Raw genomic sequence first — 19,306 nt, 5'->3', positions numbered from 1 at the left:
TGTGCGCCCAGGTCTACTTTTCTGTCTCTGCCTCCGTCAAGCAAAGATGGGCTGCGGGCAGGGGGCAGCTGGGGACCAGCGGGGAGACCACAGCCTCAGCCCGAGGCGACCGTGGGTGTATGACATGGCCCGCATCCTGGACAGGTAGCAGCCCCTCCCCAGGCCCACTGTCCCCGCCCACGGAATGCCCCAGTGGTGCTGGGCTGCCTGCCAGCCCTCCCCACGCCACAGACTGGTCTCAGGCGCAGAGAAGCAGGAGACCATGCAGGACTGGATTCCCGGACTGTATTTGTCCCAGATATAAGTTATGGTCACCTTCAGGTAGTGGTAAGTTACACGTGAGGGAGGGCATCAGTGCGGAGCCCCCTCTGGGGACACAGACTCACTTAAATTCGGAGGACCTGACCACCCACAGGGCCTGCAAAGCAAAAGCCAAGTCCACCCCCAGGGACACAGACGTGAGAGTCTCACACATCACACGTGTTCCAGAGGAACCCAAGAAGGCTGCTCGTCACTTGCAGCCCTTACGATGCATGTCTGGGTGGTTTCAGCACAAGCTTGGGGGGCTGGGTGGGGCCACATCTGAGGTTGAGGCCAAACGTCCTGGTGATGCTGCCGCCTGAGGTGTGAAGGCTAGGAGGCCCGACTGCCAAGGGCGAGGGTACCAGACAGTCAGGAGAGGCGGGCCTTCTGGGGCGCGGGGCGCGCTAGGCAGCTTGTTACATTTTGATCAGGTTCCCCTGTGGGCTGAGCCAGCTGGACCTGGGTTCAGCAGCAGGGCTGTGGTGAGCGGCCCACCCAGCAGCCACAGCCATGTCCCATGGCACTGAGCCCCCCCCCATGGAGAAGCAATGAGCAGACATGGAACTGGCTTGGCGACTGGACAGATGGAAGGAAAGGCCCCACACTGAGCTCAGTGATTAAAGCCACTGCTCCCCACTTCACACACTCCTGACTCCCTCTGGGCTCCCGGCCAGGCCTGCTGCTCCCTGCTGGGCAGCACACCAGGTCTCCAGGGAGTAGCCAAGCACCTGCCTCCCCAGGTGCATCCCTGTCACTCCAGGGCCACCAACCCAGCTCAAGGCCAGGCCCAGCCAGGCCCTACCCAGGCCAGGAGAGGACACACCTCCCCCAAGACAGACAGCAGGCACCCTGCCCAGGTCCAGTGGTGAAGTGAGGCCAGGGGAAATAGTGCCTGAGGGGTCCTGGGTCCGTCCTGGGCACATCCAGGGCCCGTGAGCGTAGCCAGAGGGGTGGGAGGTGCAGTCCAGCACTGCCCCTCTCAAGGGGTTCAATGGAGGCACAGGAACACAAAGGGAGGAGTGCTTGCCCCCCAAGGACAGTGGCCCGGGCCCCAGGGGGTGAGAGGGGTGGCCAGTGGGAGCCCCATGCCCAACACCCACCCTGCAGCTTCCATGTGGCACAGGGATGGGGACAAGGAGACACCTGTGGTCAGAGCTGTGTTTGAGTCCCTCTACCGCAGGCACTTCTGCAGGACTCCAGGGCCCGCCTCTACTTGGAGTCTCCCTCGGGGGCAGGCTCCCCATCCATTCGTGCATCCCTGGGGGGCCCAGCCTTCCTGGGCTTCTGCTTGGCCTTCCTGAGCATGTGGACCTGTCCCAGGACAGACAGGGTCAGACGGCTGCCCAACACTGCAGGCGCCTGGCCTGGGGCTCCTGTAACAGCTGGTGCCACCTCAGCCCACTTCACGGGATGGGAAGGAGCAGGAGGCTGAAGCCTGCTGCCCTAGAGATGCCCTCCCCTCTGAGGCACCAGGGGGCTCATTTCCATGAGAAACAGGTGCCCCTTAGGGGCTGGCCAGCCTCTTCCGGGCCCTGTGACCTCCCTGGGCACCTGGCCAGGCCAGCCAGTACCAAGCCCACCCGACTGCTGGCTCTCCGGCCGCACCCAGCTCAACCCACACTTAACACACCTTGGGGCCTGCAGCTGCGATGATCATGTGCCCGGGAGCCTGGACCCAGGGCTCGCCGTCCACCTGCACAGGTGTGGCCTTGAGGAGGGTGACACGGAAGTAGGACCCCTGGGCGATGCGGATACCAGAGCGCAGCCCACCCTGGACCTGACCCTGGGGGCCAAGAGGGCGAGCCTCACTCAGCGGGCCCTGACGGACACCTCGGCCCTGGTCCCCACGCCCCGGCCCCCACACTTACCATGTGCACAACGCCCGTCACCCCCACCACCTCCAGCAGCCCGTCATCCATGCGTGGCTTCTCGAACTTGGAGTCATTGTCAGAGCCCCACAGGTCGGCCCCCGAGCCCCAGCTGCACCAGGAGGGAGGGGCATACAGGTAAGAATGCCCGCTGGACAGAAGGCCGGAGGAGGACAGAGCCCAGGAGCACCCCCCCCGCCTCCCTGGCACCTGGGGATATTGATGAAGATGAGGCCCTCGATGTTGGGCAGCTCCACCTCCTGCTGCTCCACCTGCAGCCGGATCTCCCGGTGCAGCCCGCGGGCCTGGCTGAGCTTCTGCAGCCCCACCCGCACGTACACGCCCTTGTTGTGGAGCCTGTGGGGCAGGGCAGCCTGCATCACAAGGTGGGGTGCGACCCCCGCGGCAGCCCCCGGGTCCTAGCCCCTGTCCCTCTGTCACTGCCGGGGGCCCCAGGAAGTAACCGCTCCTGCCCCCGCGCCTCTAGCACCTGCTCGTGAACTTGCCAGGCTCTTCCTCCCGAGCCTGGTGGAAGTCCAAGCTCAGCTCTGCATCGATGCCAATCCCACAGTAGTTACTCATGTGTACGATCTGAGAACAGGAAATCCTCCCGTGGCCCAGTCCACCCCCACCAGGTGCTCCCCACCCCCCCCAGGTGGGTCCTGCCTCCTCGTCTCAGAGCAAGTGCTTCTGCACCCAAGAGGGGGCAGTGTGGCACATGACCCAGCACGGCCAGTCCCCACCCTGTGCCTCAGCTTCAGGGGACAGCACTGGCGCCGACACCAAGGTGTGGCTGGGACGAGGACAAGGGCCTGGACAGATGTGGTAGTCGCCCACAGGGGCCCAACGGTGCCACACCCTGACCTGGGCACAGCAGTACCTTGGGCGGCTCTGCGTCCACCACACTGCCCTCCCCTCCACCAGCCTCCTGAGCGTCCAGCAGGATGGTCCAGCGGTCCATGAGCACAGCGTCAGCCTCGTCCACCGACAGCAGCACAGAGAATGGATCCTCTCCACTGTAGCCCGCCCCCCAGCGGAGGACCCGGCCCAGGTCATTCCCTGGGACACCGGCAAGAACCACACTGATTCTCCACAACCACCTGCCCACCACCCCAGGCCCCGACTGAAACGGGGCAGAAGGGACAGGCCCCCGAGCCCCCCTCAACCCCCTGGGTGACCTCACCTGTGCCCAGGGGCAGGATGGCCACGGCAGGCTCTGGGCAGGCCAGACGGTGCCGCACCTCCTCCAGGGTGGCGAGCACCCAGCCCACAGTGCCGTCCCCTCCACACACCAGCACCCGGAAGCAGGGTACCTGGGAGAACATGTGGAACCTGGCAGCAGGGAGACACGGTGTATCCTACCACCAGCCACATTCACAGCCACGCAACAGGAGGGCACAGGCAATCACCCCTGGGGCAGAAGCGGGTCGCAGCTCCTCCCACGTCCACGACGGCCCTTGAGGATTCTGCCCGTGAGCCATGCGAGCACTCTTGCTCCTGCAGCAGTGGGGCCCCACAGGACTCACCCAGGCAGAGGCCCCCCGTTGGTCAGCTCGAAGACCTGGTGCGGGTTCAGCAGCTTCCGGAAACTGCAGAGCAGATCGCGGCCCTTGAGGCCTCCGCTTTTGGGGTTCACAAACACAAGGAGGGGGCAGCAGTCTGGGGGCAGCTTCGTGTGCTGATAGACAGGAGCTGCGTTAGGGCGGGCTCCCATGGCTGCCACCCAGAGGCAGAGCTGCCTGGGCAGCGGCGGCCCTGGCCCTGAGCCCACCTGGCCAGAGCCCCCTCCTGACAGAGGCACACACAAGCCCCACCTAGCCAGTGGCCACTCGGGTCGCCTCCCACAGCAGAGGGGGCACGCACAGTCCACTGGCTGATGGGGCAGGGTGGTGCTGGCCAGCCGGGAGCTCCAAGCACACAGGCCATGCCGCACCCGCCACGAGGTGAGTCGTCAGACCACACTTGCTGCCTGATGCTTGCGGCCTGCAAGCCCAGGCTGGAAGCCTACGCAGGACGCCACCTGCCCCCTCGGAGCCACCTGGCTCCCAGGGCCCCGAGCCACTCACACCGCAGTCAGGAGGGGGCCTCTCGGCCTTGGGACAAAGCTCATCCCCCACACACAGCCACAGAAACAGTGTCCAAGAGAGGTGGCAAGGGAGCTGGGGACCCTACGACAAGGGATGCTGGGTGACAGGAGACAGACAGGCGCAGACATGGTGGGCAGTGGCGGCTCACGGGCTCAGCCGTGGCTCAAGGCCTAGGTAGGACACACTTGGGGTGACGTGTGACCTACTGGGCAGAGCTGCCTACAGTCACCACTTACCCGCTCACCCCAGGGCAGGCAGCTGCCAGGAGAGAGAAAGCACATGTTGGCATCACCCGCCCGGGTCTGCCCACAGGGGCCCTGATCTGCAGTGCCTGCATCCTTGTCTGGACAGTGGGAGAGCCACTGGTCCTGACCCTGCTCGGGGTGGGGCAGGGCAACTGAGACCTGAGGATGTTGCCCACTCAGCCACAGACCCTAAACTCAGCCCGCTCTAATTCTGCTCAGCCTGAACTAGGGTCACGGGTCATGGACACCTGGGTGGGGGTTCCTCGGGGGCCAGCAAGGCTGAGGGCCAAGGCACATACCCAGCACAGGGCGGGGTCCAGGGCACTGCTGGGTCTTTAGGACAGCCTCCAAAGTCTGGCCAGAGGAGGCCCAGGGTGTGAGCAGGGGTCCAGAGGCCTCCTGGGCAGGGAGGGTGGGGCCAGGGCCAGTGACTCAAGCGAGACCAAGGGCCATGCACAGTCACAAATACAGGCCAGCCCTCAGGAGGCAACCACTGCAGGGCCACTCAACGGGTGTGCACGCCTCACCACTGGGCCTTGGGCCCTCCCTTGGTGTGGATCAGCCAGGCATAGCCAACTCGGACTTTGCTCCAACTGCTCCAAGTATTAGACAAATCAGCCATAGAGGCCACGCCCCCCAGGCCCCTACCCGGTGCTACTCACCAGCACATCCGGGAGCACCAGGGCAGTCAGCGGCCGGCTGTGAACAGCCGTGTCCCTGACCAGCATATACAGCCGCTCGGCCTCGGCGAAGCAGGCCACGTCCAGCACCACGGCACCTGTGGCAGGTCAGCCATGAGCTCAGGTGTCTGTCCTGGAGCTCCAGCCCCTGTGGTACCTGGGCCAGGGGCCTTGCCTCGCCTCCTCCAGCGGGCCAATGGCCTCATCTCTGGCCACGGCCTGCTTCCAGCCAGCCCATCACAAGATGCCCCATGGTGCGTGACTCTCTCCCCTGGGGGGAGGCTTCAAGGACAGCTGGGCTCAGAGACAGGGCGTGCTGAGGGGTACAAGCAAGGCTCCCAGGAGGCAAGGGGAGCAGACATGCACCTGAGTCTCCCGGCCGCGCCGAGCCTCCCAGGACCCAAGAGAGGCACGGAGGGCATGGGTCACTGCTATGGACCCACAGAGGGGACGCAAGGCTCATGGTACTTCTCTGCCACTTCTCGGGTGATGTGACGTTTTCCGTGGTAAAAGGTGTGCACCCACAGACGGGTCACGGGGGACACGTCCTCTGCACCTCAGTCACGCTTTTAGGCAAGAGCGTTACAGCCACGAGCCAGGAAATTAAACACAAACGTTTCCTGGGCCCACGGGTCACCAGCGGGACAAAGCAAGAGAGCAGGGCTCACATCTAGCCCATGAATACCCTCTGAGCAAACCTGATCTCAGCCTGTGGGGCATCTCACCTTGAGAGGAGTAGATGTGGCTCATGGACACCAGGCCAGCTGCAAAGATGGATTGTGGTCAGGAAGTGCAGCACCTGCCCCAGGCCCTGCCTCCCAGGGCTGCCCATCCCAGACAGCACCCCCCACTCCAGGCCCAGGGCCCCCCCCCCAGGGCCCAGGGCAGGCATCTCAGAAACCCCTCAGAGGAGGTGACGGGGTCTGGGCCCCAGAGGTGAGGACAGAGACCCTCTCGGCCAGAAACCAGCTCAGCAAAGGCTCCAACAGTGACTGGGAGTAGCAGGGGAGCAGGAGGACCCAGCCTTGCACAGCAGCCCACAGGCCTGCTCTCAGGACACCCGCCCTGACCCACTGTGACCAAGAGCCTCAGACCAGCCCAGGCAGCCACACCTTTCAGGGACATAGCCTCGTCCAGAAGACTGCTGTACTCCTGGGGAGACAGGCCAGGAGGCAGACCTCCCACGAACAGAGAGACACGTGGGGCCACTGCTCTTCTCTCAGCCACATAGAACCGCGTCTGGCTCATCTGCCGTAGGGACGTCTGTGGGCAGGGGAGGGACACTGAGCAGAGCACAGGGGACGAGCCCCACCACCCTCCCTGTCCACAAAGGGGGCCGAAGGGAAGATTCCCCAGGCTAAGCTCCCCTTGAATGGAAGAAGCAGGACACACAGGCTTCCTCCCTTGGGGAACTCAGGGGGAGGGGAAGCACTGCTGGCCAAGGTTAGCTGCAGGCCAGGGTGGATATGGCATCCTAAGGGCAGACTCCCTCTCTGTGAGGCAGAGGCCCTGGCCTGGGGCCAGTGTCCACACCCACTGACCTGCCGGATAGCTTGAAGCCGGCCAAGCAAGAGCTCCTCGTCCGCCAGCACCATCCGCTGGACTGCAGGGTTGAGAGACGCCGCCCATCAGCACCTAAACCCCAGCCACCTCTGCAAACAGCTGCCCGGCGACCCCAGGGCACTGGGGCAGAACTGGCCTGGGCATCAGCTGCAGGCTGCCTACTCACCTTGCCTGCTGCCCATGAGCACCTCCAGCAGCTGGAAGCCCTCCGGACCCTCGTCCTGTAGGGATGGACTTTGGAGTATCAGACCTGGATCCCCCCCACCCCACCAGGACCCACACGGGGCAACCACCCTGGGGTGTCTGGGACCAGGGCAGCCCGAGTACACACCTGGCGTCCAAGTAGTGGGAGGACCTCCAGCACCACAGTCTGGGCCGTGCTCTGCGGGGTCACACGAAGGGACACGTAGGCCACACCGACCCTGCAGGGGACGAGTTCAGGAGCTCTGGTGGCATGGCCCCCACCCTCTCCTGCCAGCACCACTGCCCCAGGCCTGGGCCTCACTTGAGCCAGGCAGGGTAGATCTTCAGGACCTCCTGGGTGCGGGGTAGAGCACGAATGACCCAGGCCTCGGGAACGTCTCGGGACCCTGGGCCTCTACTGCCCTCGTCCTCGGCAGTCCCACCGCTCCAGACCTTCCCCAGGGCCTCGGTGTCAGCGTCACCAGCCTGTGTGGGTGGGGGGAGCGCCTGCAGCTGGAAGGCCTGGGGGTCCTCCATGATGTAGTAGGCCCGCAGCGCCGCCTCCTGCAGTGGGGGCCGGTGTGACAGGAGCCAGGCCGTGCCGGGCGCCCTGCAGCTCCCCCCAGGAGTGGGCCTGCAAGGCAGCTCCTTCTCACCAGCACCTCCTGGCTCCTGGCCAGGCGGGGGACGCTGATGACACGGAAGTGGTTTCTCTGCACTGTGTCGTTGCCATCGAAGATCTTCAGAGTTTGCTTGCCTGGGCCACAGGGAAGTGGGTGCAAGTACATGGGGTCGGGGATGGAAGAGGAAATGGGGGACAATATGGGGGCAGAATAAGGGATGAGCGAACAGGAGATGGGATGGGGGACTGGGCAGCAGCTAAAGGCCACTTACTGGACTCAGGCGCCGCCACCTCTTTACCAGGGCCAGCAGGGGCGCTTCCGTCCACACCATCGTCCCCATCACCTGTGGGAGGTCTCAGCTGGCCTCAATCAAGGCCTGCCCCCCCAGCCCAGTGCCAGTCCTTGCCGCCCGTCGCTCACCTGGCTCCGGGGCCGCGCTCTCGGAGATACGAAAGCAGTGCATCTTGCTGAAGTTGCGGGACAGCAAGCGCACGCACGCTGGGGGCAGGACCATGGTGCGCAGGCGCCCGAAAGTGCACTCGGGGGTGAGCGCCGCGGAGCAGACCGAATGGGCCTGGGTGGGGGTTGGGGTCAAACTTGAGCTGGGGCCCTCAGTGACTCCCCAGAGGTCCACACTGAGTGCCCCTGGTGGGGGGTTGGGCGCCACCCGCCAACCAGAAGAAGCCCTGATTCTCCCCTGTACATCCGAACCCCTATTCCCCAAAGTCAGAAAAGAGCGCGATGCAAACAAGCTCGGCGAGAAGGGGCGCCCCCACAACCCCTACCCTGCTTTGCCACTGGGCGGTGCAGCCCGCCCTCACAGGCCCCGCCCCGGCCCCGCCCACCTGGACACCGCACCACTCGCAGCGTACACCGGCCAGCACGTCGGAAGAGCTGCACGTCTTCCGGCAGACCTCGCAGCGCGCGCCCGAGGACAGGTTCCCCTCCCGCCAGTGGTGGTGGTGTGTGTCCTGCGGAGAGGGCTGTCAGCGGGCTTGGCAGGGCCCCGGTCCCCCAGTGGCCCTCCGACCAGGCTCAGGCGTCCCTGGCCCTGCGCACTCACGTGGTCCCGGTGCCCGTCCAGGTGGCACTGGCGGCAGTCGCTGCAGGCGAAGGGCACACAGTCGGGGTGAACGTGCAGCTCACACACTGGGGGGCGGGCAGGGTTAGGGGCCTCTCACCGCTCCCCAACGACCCTGCCTGCCTGCTTCCCGCCAGCCTCTCAGCTCTGGCCGGGTCCGCCCCTGGCCCTGGCCGCACTTCCTTTAACCTTCCTGGGCCCAACGTGTGCAGCAGGAGCAGTCCCCCATCCCTCAGCGGGATGGAAGCCAGCTTCTCCCCATCCAGCCCACCTCAGCAAGTAGCCGGCGCCCGTGCGCCCCCTGTGCCTCTGTGCCCCCTGCGGCCCCGGCACCTGCCTCCGTGCACTGGCAAGTCTAGAATCAGCAAACACTGCCGCCCCGCCCCTCCCCAAACCAGAGCAGCTGCCTGATCGCAGGGAGGGCTGGGCCACCCTGGGCAGGTCCCTGTGAGGGCGTGGGGCTCAGACCCCAAGGATGCGAAGCAGGCTCGAGGCAGATACCTTCGCAGCGAAGCGCGGGCGCCTCCAGGCCCTTTCGGCAGACGGCACAGAACTTGCGCTTGTAGTGACCCCGGGGGCCAAAGCAGTGGGCCACAGGGACCTGGAAGGGGCAGAGCTCTGCCTTAGCCTGGGGCCTACAGCCGGGCGCCACACCCCCGATCCTGTCCCCCAAGCCCCGCTTCTTCTCTGTCCCAGGGAGCTCCCATCACCATCTGCCTGACCACTATATGCCCCTGAATCTTCCTGAGCACTATTAACACGGTGCTGTGTGTGCCTCTCGCCTCTGCAGGCTCCCAAGGAGTCCTGCTGGGGACTGCCCAGCATGCCCATGCCCCATTCTGTGCAGGACGAATTCAGGGTGGCCCCAGGCTGTGATCTCTGACAGCCCCCTCTGCAGCTCAGACCCCAGCTGGTCCTGCCCAGGCCTGATCCAGCTGTGCGGGCCCTGACCACTCCCCCAAGCCTGTTGCCTTCCATGATGCATTTTGGCCCCCTGGATTAAAACACAGGTGAAGGGAGGCCCAATGACAGGCAGGAGAGGCAGTACTGGGTACCTGGGACCCCGGAGAACCACAGGGCCAGGGTCAGAACCACCAGGAAGTGAGGCCCAGCCTCTGCCCAGGGAGGGGCCCACGTGCAGGGATGCAGTCTGTGGCTCAGAAGCCCAGACCAGCACAAGGGGACACTCCCACCCCAGCCCCTCAGGGCTTGTGCCACTGCCCACCCCATCCAACCCACCAGCCTGACTCCCAGCCCAGCCTCTGCCACAAAAGCTGGCCTCCCCAGACCCTCCACACCCTCCCCTGGCAAGTGCAGTAGCCCATGCTCCATACGCACGTGGACCAGGCTCGGGGCCACGCTCGTGCAGGGGGTCTTCACGTGCTTCACGCACTTCTCATGGGACATGAAGTTGCAGACTGTAGGAAAGAGAGCCTGTGAGTTGGCCCCCATCCTGCACAGGAATCAAGAGACCCCAGGGCATCTTGGGAGGGAGGCCGCAGCCAGTGGCACTGATGGGCTGCAGCCTTCTGTGAGGGGCAGAGAGCCCATTGCAGTAGGCTTGCTCTCCCAGACCTGACGGGGGCAGTTTCGCAGTGGTGAGCCACCGCCGTGCCCCAGCCCCGTCCCACTGCAGGAATAATGGGCAGAGTGATTCCCACCCTCCTAACCCTCACCCTGGTCCTAGGAGCAGAGGGAGGGCCCAGCGACAGCCTGATTCCCTGCCCCACCTCTGAGAGCCCAGAGCAGAAGCACGGCCCTGGGTGCCTCAGACTATCCTGGATGATGGCGTATTCTGGTGTCCTGGGAGCGGCCCCTGCCCACCCCCACCCCCACATGCAGTCTTTGCTGAGGGTGGGCGGGCAGGTGGGCACCTGGCCAGCTCCTGCATCTCCACCTACCCCCCCAGACCGGCTTCGCCAGGGCCAGGGACACTCTTCCCTGACTCAATACATCTTCATACACCCCTAATTACCCCTCCCATGCATAACGCGCCTGCTCGGACTAGAGCCAGCCTGTGATAGACCAGGACCACCCCTCACCACCTGAGGCAGGCAAGGTGGCTGGCCCAGTGAGGGTCGCACCTGCCCTGCCCAGAGGGGTGGAGGCCCGGAAGCTCCAAAGGCAGAGAGCTATGCTCACAAGGCCTGCGGGGCAGCGAGGGGGCACCGTACCCATCCTGGGGAGGCACAGAGCAGGTCAGCTCCCTTCCAGGCACCAGACTGGCTCTGCATGGAAGGCAGCAGCTGCAGGCGGCGCCCAGCCCCCCCTCTGGCCCACAGAGATAGCCCCTGCTCCCTCCTCCACATCCTGGGTGCTCCCCGACGGGAAGGGACTCTTCCTCCCACACCCTTGTCAGGCCCCTTTGCTCCCCAAGGTCACCAGCTGCCACATCACCCCCACTTCCCTTCCATGAACTTCTTCCCCCCTCTGCCCTTGAAGCCCACCTTCAGGAAGTCATACCCCTGAGGGGACCCTGCCTTCTCCTGCCACTTCCCCTGGGGGAGGACATCATGCGTGAGGGGCACAGCCTCCTGTACCCAGATCCAGCCAAGCATCCTCTGCAGACCCTGGCCTGAGTGGCCCCTAGCCCCCAGAGCCAAAGGCCTGTCTCCCTGAGCAGGGCAGGCACAAGCCCGGTCCCCTGTGGAGGGGAGCAGGACTGGAAGCATGTGCGTCAGCTGCCTGGGAGCCAGAGGAGGGAGGGCCTCCTCGCCCAGCCAGGCTGGCTTGGTGGCTGGGTGGAAGCCCTGTCGGGACATGTCACACTCACGGCGGCAGGCCCCGGCCCAGCTCTCTGGGAGTCTGAGCCTGGGCAGCACCAGCACTCGGCCACTATGGGCAGCAGCAGGCACCCAGGGGAGACTGACCAGCACCAGGCCCCAGGAGTCAGTGGTCCAGGCCAACTCTACCTGGCCTGCTCAGGGCTGGCTGGCTTCACCCCTCTCCAGTCACTGCACCTGCACGGTGCAGCTGCGATGTCCTTCCCCCATCGGATCCCAACCCAGGTGAGGAAGCCCAGGGAACCGTTCTTTCCACCTTCCTCGGGGAGGAGCCAAGGCCACTTGACGCCTTCAGACCCCAGAGGAGCGGGTCCTCATCACTCCCCCGGGAAGGTCTGGGCCTGGCACACTCCCGCCCAGAGGGGCAAGGAGCTCTGTCCTGGGGAGGCCATTGCTGGCAGTGCAGAGGTCAGAGGTGAGATGCCCGTTCTGGGCCAGGGGCTGGGGTCTACAATGGGGTCGCGGGCGCTCACCATCACACAGGATGCCGGCCAGCCCCCAGATGAAGTCGGAGCAGAGGTGGCAGAAGGTGGGCTTGGTGAGCGTCACTTTCCTGAAGCTGTGGCCGGGCGCGGAGGGGCCGGGTGGCCTGGCGCCTGGCCTCTCTATCCCTGACCCTGGCCCGGACCCCGGCCCCAGTCGCGAGCGGCTTCCGGCGCCCAGCTCCGGGCTGGAGGTTGGGCTGCCCGGGCGCGGGGAGCCACCGCTAAGCCAGGCGCGGGCCCCGGACTCAGCTGCCGCCGCCATCCCCGGCCAGGGCGGCCCAAGCCCCAGTGGCGGACGAGTGCCGGGTCCGCGCTGAGGGCGAGAGGAACCGCGCTCCCCTGCGATACCCCCTCGGTCCGCCGTGGTCGGCACGGGGCTTCCGACTGCGCCCACCGCCACTGCGCAGGCGCGGCCCAGCAGGGCGGGGCGAGGGGCGGGGCGATGGCAGGGCGGGGCCTGTTGTTGGGGACGGGGCGTTGGCGGGGCACTGCCGGGCTGGCCCGCGGATCCCGGAGTAGGCTGGGGTCTGAGCCGTGCGGCCTGGCGGACAGGTTATGTTTTTGGTGGCCCGACGACTCAAGCCAGTAGCCGGAATCCGGTTCCTGGCACACGGCCTTCAAACCCCGAAGCGAAGGGTTTGCACCTCGGGGCCCAGGCCTGCGCCTGCGCAGACGGACACCTCCCACGCGGCCCCTGGATCCCGCGAGTAGCTCGCGGTTGCGCAGGGCGACGCGGAGAGCGCTCCGCCCTGCTCCGGGTCCCCAGAGTGGGGCTCGGCCCTCGGGGTCCCCCTGGAGTCAGTGGGGCGGGAAAGGGGCTGAGATCCCAGGGTAGGGGTCCCAGATTGAGGTCTGGAGAGGACCCAGAACCTCTGGGTCCACGTCTAGGCGTCCATGGTGGAGGAGGCGGGCGATGGAGATGGCTCTGGGGCTGAGATGGCCTGCCTCCCCTGCATGCTCCAACCAGCCTTGCATGGGCGGCTCTTGTCTGCAGGGTCTTGGGAGGCGTGGACCTTGCCCAGCCGCGAGCAACCCCAGGCGCTAGGCCCCTGTCCTCACCACAGACCGGACTCCTGGCCAGCGATGGCCAGGGCCTGCAGCCCGCCGGGACGCTGTTGTCCCGCCTGCTTGCGGATGGTTTCTTGCAAGAGGATTCTCCTCCCATCAGCTCTGCCTTGGGAGCCGGAGGGTCTGGCACCCTCCTGCATGGCCTGGCAGCTGACTTGTCTGTGCTCTGTCTCAGGCCTCCTGGACCCTTCCCCGTTGTGGAAGAACCTCCTCCACCGCACTCCCAGGGGATGCAGTGAATCCCAGCCCCCAAACTGCCCCCCACCCAGAGTTGTCTTTTCCAGTAGGTGCTGGAGAGGTGTCCAGGCGGGTCACCCTGCCCCACTCCGGGGTCCCTGCCCCTGTGGCCCTGACTGCAAATTGCAGTGGGAGTGACCAATCTGGGCATCATGGGCCAAGGGGCCTCCCTGGGACCTGGCTGGTCCCTGCCTTGTTTTTGTGAGCTACCCTGGAGCCAGGCCCCCACCACAGCAGGGCGAGCAGGGGCAGCAGGGCCCCAGAGGAAGAGAAAACTAGGGCAGGGGAGGAAGCCAGGGGAGGATAATATAGAGGAAAATGCCTGGAGGCTGAACTTGCTGTGAGGGGCTGCATAGAGGGGACAGAGAGAAGAGATGAGATGGGTGGCTGAGAGAGGGAGGGTGGTGCCAGGGGCTGGCCTGAAGAGCAGAATGGCAGACCCCTGAGAAGGTGGGTGGGAGCTTGGCCTGGTTGTGCACCTGGAGTCCTGGGCTGGCTTCCCTGCTCCCCTGGGGCTGAGTTCTAGGGCAGATAGACAACACCACACTGAAAAACCAGCCCAAAACACCACTTAGTGTCTTGGTGCCAGCCATGGATGGGAGGAGCCAGGACTGAGTGACCATGAGGACAGACATCCAGGGAGGGGAAAAAGAGCCCTGGGGCAGAGTGATGTTGGAAAGGCAAGGACACCCCTTCCTGTGGGGCTCCTCAGCTGGCCCCTGGGCACTGGGGCATCGGAGCATCAGGCTCACTGCCCACCTCCCCCTCCCAGCCTCAATCCATGTGGCCTGAGGGCCCACTCCTCCCTGTCTCCTCAGCACATCCCCCAACCTGTCTCAGGCCAACCTGCCTCCCCCGTGGCCCAGCCACGCGCCTGCGAGATGCGGAGGTTTCTACTGAAGCCCAGTCCCCATAATCCAAAGCACAGCTGGCTTCTAAGGAAACAGGCTTTCAGTACACACCTTTCTCCCTCTGTGAGAAAGTGGAGAGCAGGGAAAACATCTTGAAAAGGAAAACCCACATCTGACAATTTCTGCAGAACTCAAACTGTTTTCTGATCCAGTATAGTAACTAAAATGGCAAACCTACTTCCATCAAACTGTCCCATGAATTTCTTAGAAACCTTCCAAAATAATTAACAGCTTCTAGGTGAAGCTTAAACTTAAACCTTTGCTTGGGACATTTTACAAAATTCCAGACAGTCAACTTAAACAACAGACATTTACTTCTGTCGGTTCTAGACGCTGGAAGTCTGAGATCAGGGTGCCAGCATGGTTGTTTCTGGTGAGGGCCCACTTCCTGGCCTGCAGACAGAGAGAGAGGGAACTGACCCCCCCCACCTTATGATCTCATCTGACCCTAATTACCCCCAAAGGCCTACCTGCAAATACCATCACACGGGGTTAGAGTTTCAATTTACTAATCAGCGAGAGAATCTACTGTTGTTTAAGCCACCCAGTTTGTGGTGCTTTGTTCTGGGAACCCAGGAAAACTGACGTTCACACAGACTCTGCCAGCCTGACCAGAAGGCCCAGAAATGGCCAGTCCTGCATTATTTGGTGACTGGCTTCTCACCCCACATTTCGTCTTGGGCTCCACTGGTGGGTCTGTGTCCTGCTGCAGTAGGTGCTGCCTCTCAGTCCTACATCAGCAGGCTTGGATGTTGGTGCCAGACCTTGCCTGTTACAAAAAGCACTTCTGGAAACATTCTTGTCCATGTGTTTGGATACCTTGTGCACACATGTCTACATGTGTACCTTTACTTCTTAGAAAACAATCCCAAACAGCTCTCCAAAAGTAAAAGTTCACACTTCTACCAGCAGGAGACTTCCCTCTCTTCTGCTGCCCACTTTTGCCAGCCCTGGACACCAGCAGTCTCACATCCCAGCCTCTCTGGTAACGGTGCAGAGGTATCTACGTTGCTGTGGCTTTTGCCACCCAGTGGCGAGGGAGGCCAGCACCTGGTCCCAGATCGGTCTGCATCTGCAGCTGTTCTGATGAGACACTGCTAGGTGTCTTTGTCACTTTTTTATTGAGTTCTTTTCTTATTGATTTATAGGAATTCTTTATGCATTCTGGAAGTGACTCCTTTGTCAATTACAGCCCATTCTGTCTTCTTAAACTTACTCTCTATAAAGTCGCCACGAACTTAGAATCCCTGAGTCCTCGAATGCTGATCAGCCACTCTGGGGAAACTCGGAGTTGCTTCCTGCCAGCCTCTGGTCACAACATGTTCACCAATGGGTCAACACGGAACCCCGTTGCATGTGTTTTCCGTTCAGGGCCGCCTATTGGAGGCACACTGTTGACTCACCAGCACTGACCCCCGGCCAGCGGTGCTGTCCCTTGTCCTGAACGGAGCTCACCCGATGCCAGAGCTCCTCTGCCGGGCACGGCCCAGTTTCTTGCACAGAACGCTGGGTGGAACGAGTACGTGGCTGGGGCCTGTGTAAGCAGCAAAATCACCAGCCGAGAGCACAAGAGTGGAAATGCAGCACCGAACCAGCAGGAGGAGGACACGCTCACAGGTGAGTGGACACAGGAAGGCCAGGTCTTGGTTTCCAATGCTCGGCACACGGCCACAGGCGACCTCAAAGGTGCCGTGAGGGTAGATGGTGGGGACAATGGGTCTTCGCAAAGACAGGACCCAGAAATATTGGGATGGACTGCATCCACACCCTCCTGCACATCACCTTCTCAGTGGTGGTTCTGGGTCAAAGGCATTCTTTATTTCCCTCTGTGCCAGCTGGTCAGCCTTTCCCTTCTGGGAAGGGCCTTTGAGTCCTGTTCAAGCACCTGCCTGCCCTGAGGCTATGAAGATGCTCCTGTCTGAGGAAGAGAGCTGTCTGTCTCCAAGTGTACACCTGCCAGCCCCCAGGCAGTGTGGTGTGAAGTGGGTCTCATGTCCACTCAGCCGACACATGGCCAGTCAGCGTGATGCGGGCCAGTCCAGGTTTGGGGCAGCCTGAGGTTGATGGGCTGTCTTTAAGAAAAATGCAAAATTATTATGATAAAATTAGATACACATTTTTTCAGAATGAGAGAAAATCACAACAAAGTGAACATTAAAAACACTGACAAATGGCACAAACATCACAAAATCCAGGAAAAAAACCCTACAACTTTCATTCATAACTGCTTCCTACTCCACGATTGATTCTGTTTTCATCTACATTTTTATTGTCTGTTTTTATAACAATTTTGTAATATCATTGTCCAGGGAGAGAAGAGAGAGAAAAACTCTTTCCTGGTTGTGTCATGCACATTGTCAAGGCTGCTGTCAAGCCTGGAGACAACTTTGTTGAGTCTGTTTCATCTGGAAGCTGGGACGGCTCGGGGTAGTGCACTTTTCTTGTGTCATGACTCATCCAAAACGCCCTGTGCTCTGACGGGCCTTCTTACATGGTGCCCTTGTCACACTGACTATGGGGTCCGCTCTGTCTTGTCGGTGTCAGCGTCTCCTGTGAAGTCAGCAGGATGTCCGATCCTTTCCCCAAAGTGCACATGACTTGCTCCTTCCCCTGGCTAACTGCCAGGGGTGTTCCTGGAAGCTGTTTTCTGCACCTGTTGACTTCGCTAAGCAAGGAAGTGACAGTGAGGGACAGACATGTCCACGACCCACAGACATTCCCACCACTCAGCTTCCCCTTGGCCAGACCCCGAAAGTGCCACCCCAGCCCCACCCCAGCAAGAGGGGAAGTGTGATGGGGACCCAAGATAGTGTGGGAACCGCTGTGGTCATGCTGTCCTAGTTTAGCAAATGTCACAAAACCACGTGAGTATATGACCCAGGCCCTCATGAACCCAGGCCACTGTGTGGACCCACGTGTCCCTGCTGTGCCACGCCGTCCACGTGGTTCTGGCGGACAGTCCCAGTATAGGCTGGCAGAAGCCCTCTGCATGTGTTCCAGGCATGGGCAGGGCCATGTCCCCTCCAGAGGCTGCTCCTGGAGCCCTGTTCTGGGCCCTCCCCAACTCGTGGCCCCTCCTCCATCATCAAAGCCAGCAGGACTGAACCTTCGTTCTAAAATGTGTACCCAGGTTTGTTTTCATCAGACAGGGTGAGGTGACAGTCACGGAGACACCTGCCTTTGAAGAAAGAATTTATGACATTTCTCAAGAGGAGGGACCCCACGACATGCAGGGACACTGGGAGCACAGCTTTGGGTCAGGAAACAGAAGCAGGAATGGAGACAATGTGGCCCAGAGCCTTTATTGGGGTTTTCGCAGGAAGGGATGGGTGAGGCAGTCCAGGTACAGACAGTCAATTGAGGACTGGACGTTTTGAATAATTTTGGCAGTCTGAGCTCTGGGGACAGTCTCTGGCTGTTGGGTACATGGCCCTGGGGTGAGCTGGTGCAGATGGGACATCAGCATGGCATGTGAGAGGGGGAGAAGGGCTGGCAGGGGTGGGGGCTCTGGTCCCATCCATTTGTGGGGAGGCTCAGTTGGTTCCAGGAACTGGCTGGTCCAGGAAGGGCAGCCTCTCCAGGACCAAGACCCCGAGTGCCAGAGCACCCAAAATACTGAAAATAAGCCACTATCACCAGTACAGTTAGAGACAGACAGGGGGACAGAAGGGAAATCATTCTTACCTGCTTAGAGATACAGGCCAGATTTTTTTTTTAAGAGAAAAATCAGGATTTTGTTTAAGAGAAGAAAGGTTGGTGGTGCTGCCTGGTCCTCTTCCAGCCAGAGACAGCAACAAAATGCCAAACAGAAAAATAAATGAATAAAGAAATGAGGAGGGAGAAAAGAATGGAAGACAAGACTGATGTAAGAGCATAGAGGGGAGAAAATAGACCCCTATTCTCCTGTTTTTCACCTGGAAAAGTTAAGGGTGTCTCACCTGGAAAACCATACTATGCCACTGTGGTCCCACCACCAGGACCCTGCTCCCCAGCACCCAGTACCAATATCCAGGATAATCTTCCATCTCCAGACCCTTAACTTAGTCACACCTGCAGAGCGCACACTCTGGGTCGTGGGGGTGGCTGGGAGCCAGTGCCCCCACACCCGTGTTCCCCTCACAACCCTGCATACGCCTTAGCCTCTGGGTGTATTTCGAGCCCCATGAGACACAACTGCTGTTGTATGTGTCGCTGCGTTAGGTTCATGTACAGTAGCCCCTTTGTGCTGCGTCTCATCCCTTCCTGCCTCTCCAGGGACAGGATCCTTCTTTTCCTGGAAGGACACCAATCACCGCTTCTGTAAAGGGGGTCAGTGGAGACACATGTTCAGACTTTGTTTCTCTGGAGTGTCTTTATTTGACCTCCGCTTTCAAAGTAGACTTTTTGCTGGAGGTAGAAGTCTGGCTATGAGTTACTTGCCTTGAAGTTTTTGTTTCCTCGTCTGCTGGTTTCAGTCGCCTAGGCTGGAAGTCAGTGTTCTCCCCTGTGGTTCCGCACTTCAAGGGTTGCAGGCCCTGTTTTCCTCCTGCTGCTTTGAAGGTGTTCCCTTTGTCTTTGGTTTCAGCTTTTCATTAGAAGCTTGGATTCTGCTTTCTTTCTACTTTTCCTCTGGCTACAGAGCACCTCTTGATTCTGTGGCTGGATGGCTTCCATCACTTTAAGAACATTATCAGTTCCTGTCTCTTCAGATGCTGTCTCTGTCACCAACCCAAGGGACTGGCAACAGTGACTGCCTCCGGGTGGGTTTTACTGACTGAGGGAGGACGTGCAGGGAAGGGGTCCTCCCCTGGGTTCCGAGACCTTCGGTTGGTGGGGAAGATGCTGTGCGCCCTCCAGGACAGGCAGGTGTACAGACACACACATGCAGCATCTGCATGCAGCTGACAGCTTAAACATCAACACCGCTGACTGCCACCTCCCCAACACCCAGGCCAGGCTCCCTGGCTGTCCTGAAGGGACGTCCACTTGGCTTCTTAAAGGCAACTTAGCTCTCTGACCACCCCTGCTGCTTTACAACCGCGCCCCTCTCCGAAAACGGCACACCCCCACGCTGCTGCAGTCAAATTCCTTAGGGTCACCAGTCCACCTTCCAAATGTGTCCCACATCTGACCACCTCTGCCCACCGCCCAACCATCGCAGGTCTGAGCCATGCGTTAGGCTCCTCCCTGCTCCGAGGGCCGACCTTACT

The 19,306-nt window shown here is 61.7% G+C and overlaps 1 protein-coding gene across 10 annotated transcripts; it reads right to left on the bottom strand.

Annotated features, from left to right (window-relative positions):
• Positions 1-270: 270 nt before the first annotated feature.
• DGKQ (diacylglycerol kinase theta) lies at positions 271-12,313 on the bottom strand. 10 transcript variants are annotated; one of them, XM_072947618.1, is made up of 23 exons: positions 11,890-12,313; positions 9,972-10,051; positions 9,135-9,234; positions 8,616-8,701; positions 8,398-8,523; positions 7,973-8,126; positions 7,824-7,895; positions 7,586-7,686; positions 7,252-7,493; positions 7,078-7,168; positions 6,913-6,967; positions 6,725-6,786; positions 6,296-6,446; positions 5,909-5,947; positions 5,166-5,281; positions 3,698-3,849; positions 3,355-3,503; positions 3,052-3,230; positions 2,662-2,762; positions 2,382-2,528; positions 2,172-2,283; positions 1,934-2,086; positions 271-1,614 (listed from the first exon to the last, which is right to left on the bottom strand). In XM_072947618.1, the coding sequence occupies exons 1-23, from the start codon at positions 12,161-12,163 to the stop codon at positions 1,513-1,515; spliced, it is 2,844 nt and encodes a 947-aa protein (XP_072803719.1). In that variant the 5' UTR covers positions 12,164-12,313; the 3' UTR covers positions 271-1,512. The 10 variants fall into 10 exon arrangements, 8 of the variants coding, with proteins under 8 accessions (XP_072803719.1, XP_072803735.1, XP_072803742.1 ...); XM_072947634.1 differs by having other exon boundaries at positions 1,934-2,011; XM_072947641.1 differs by having other exon boundaries at positions 3,052-3,187; positions 3,698-3,793.
• Positions 12,314-19,306: the final 6,993 nt, after the last annotated feature.

This window comes from Vicugna pacos, chromosome 2 (genome assembly GCF_048564905.1).
Source record: "Vicugna pacos chromosome 2, VicPac4, whole genome shotgun sequence".
Taxonomy (NCBI): Eukaryota; Metazoa; Chordata; class Mammalia; order Artiodactyla; family Camelidae; genus Vicugna; species Vicugna pacos.
This window is presented reverse-complemented; position numbering and strand designations above follow the sequence as displayed.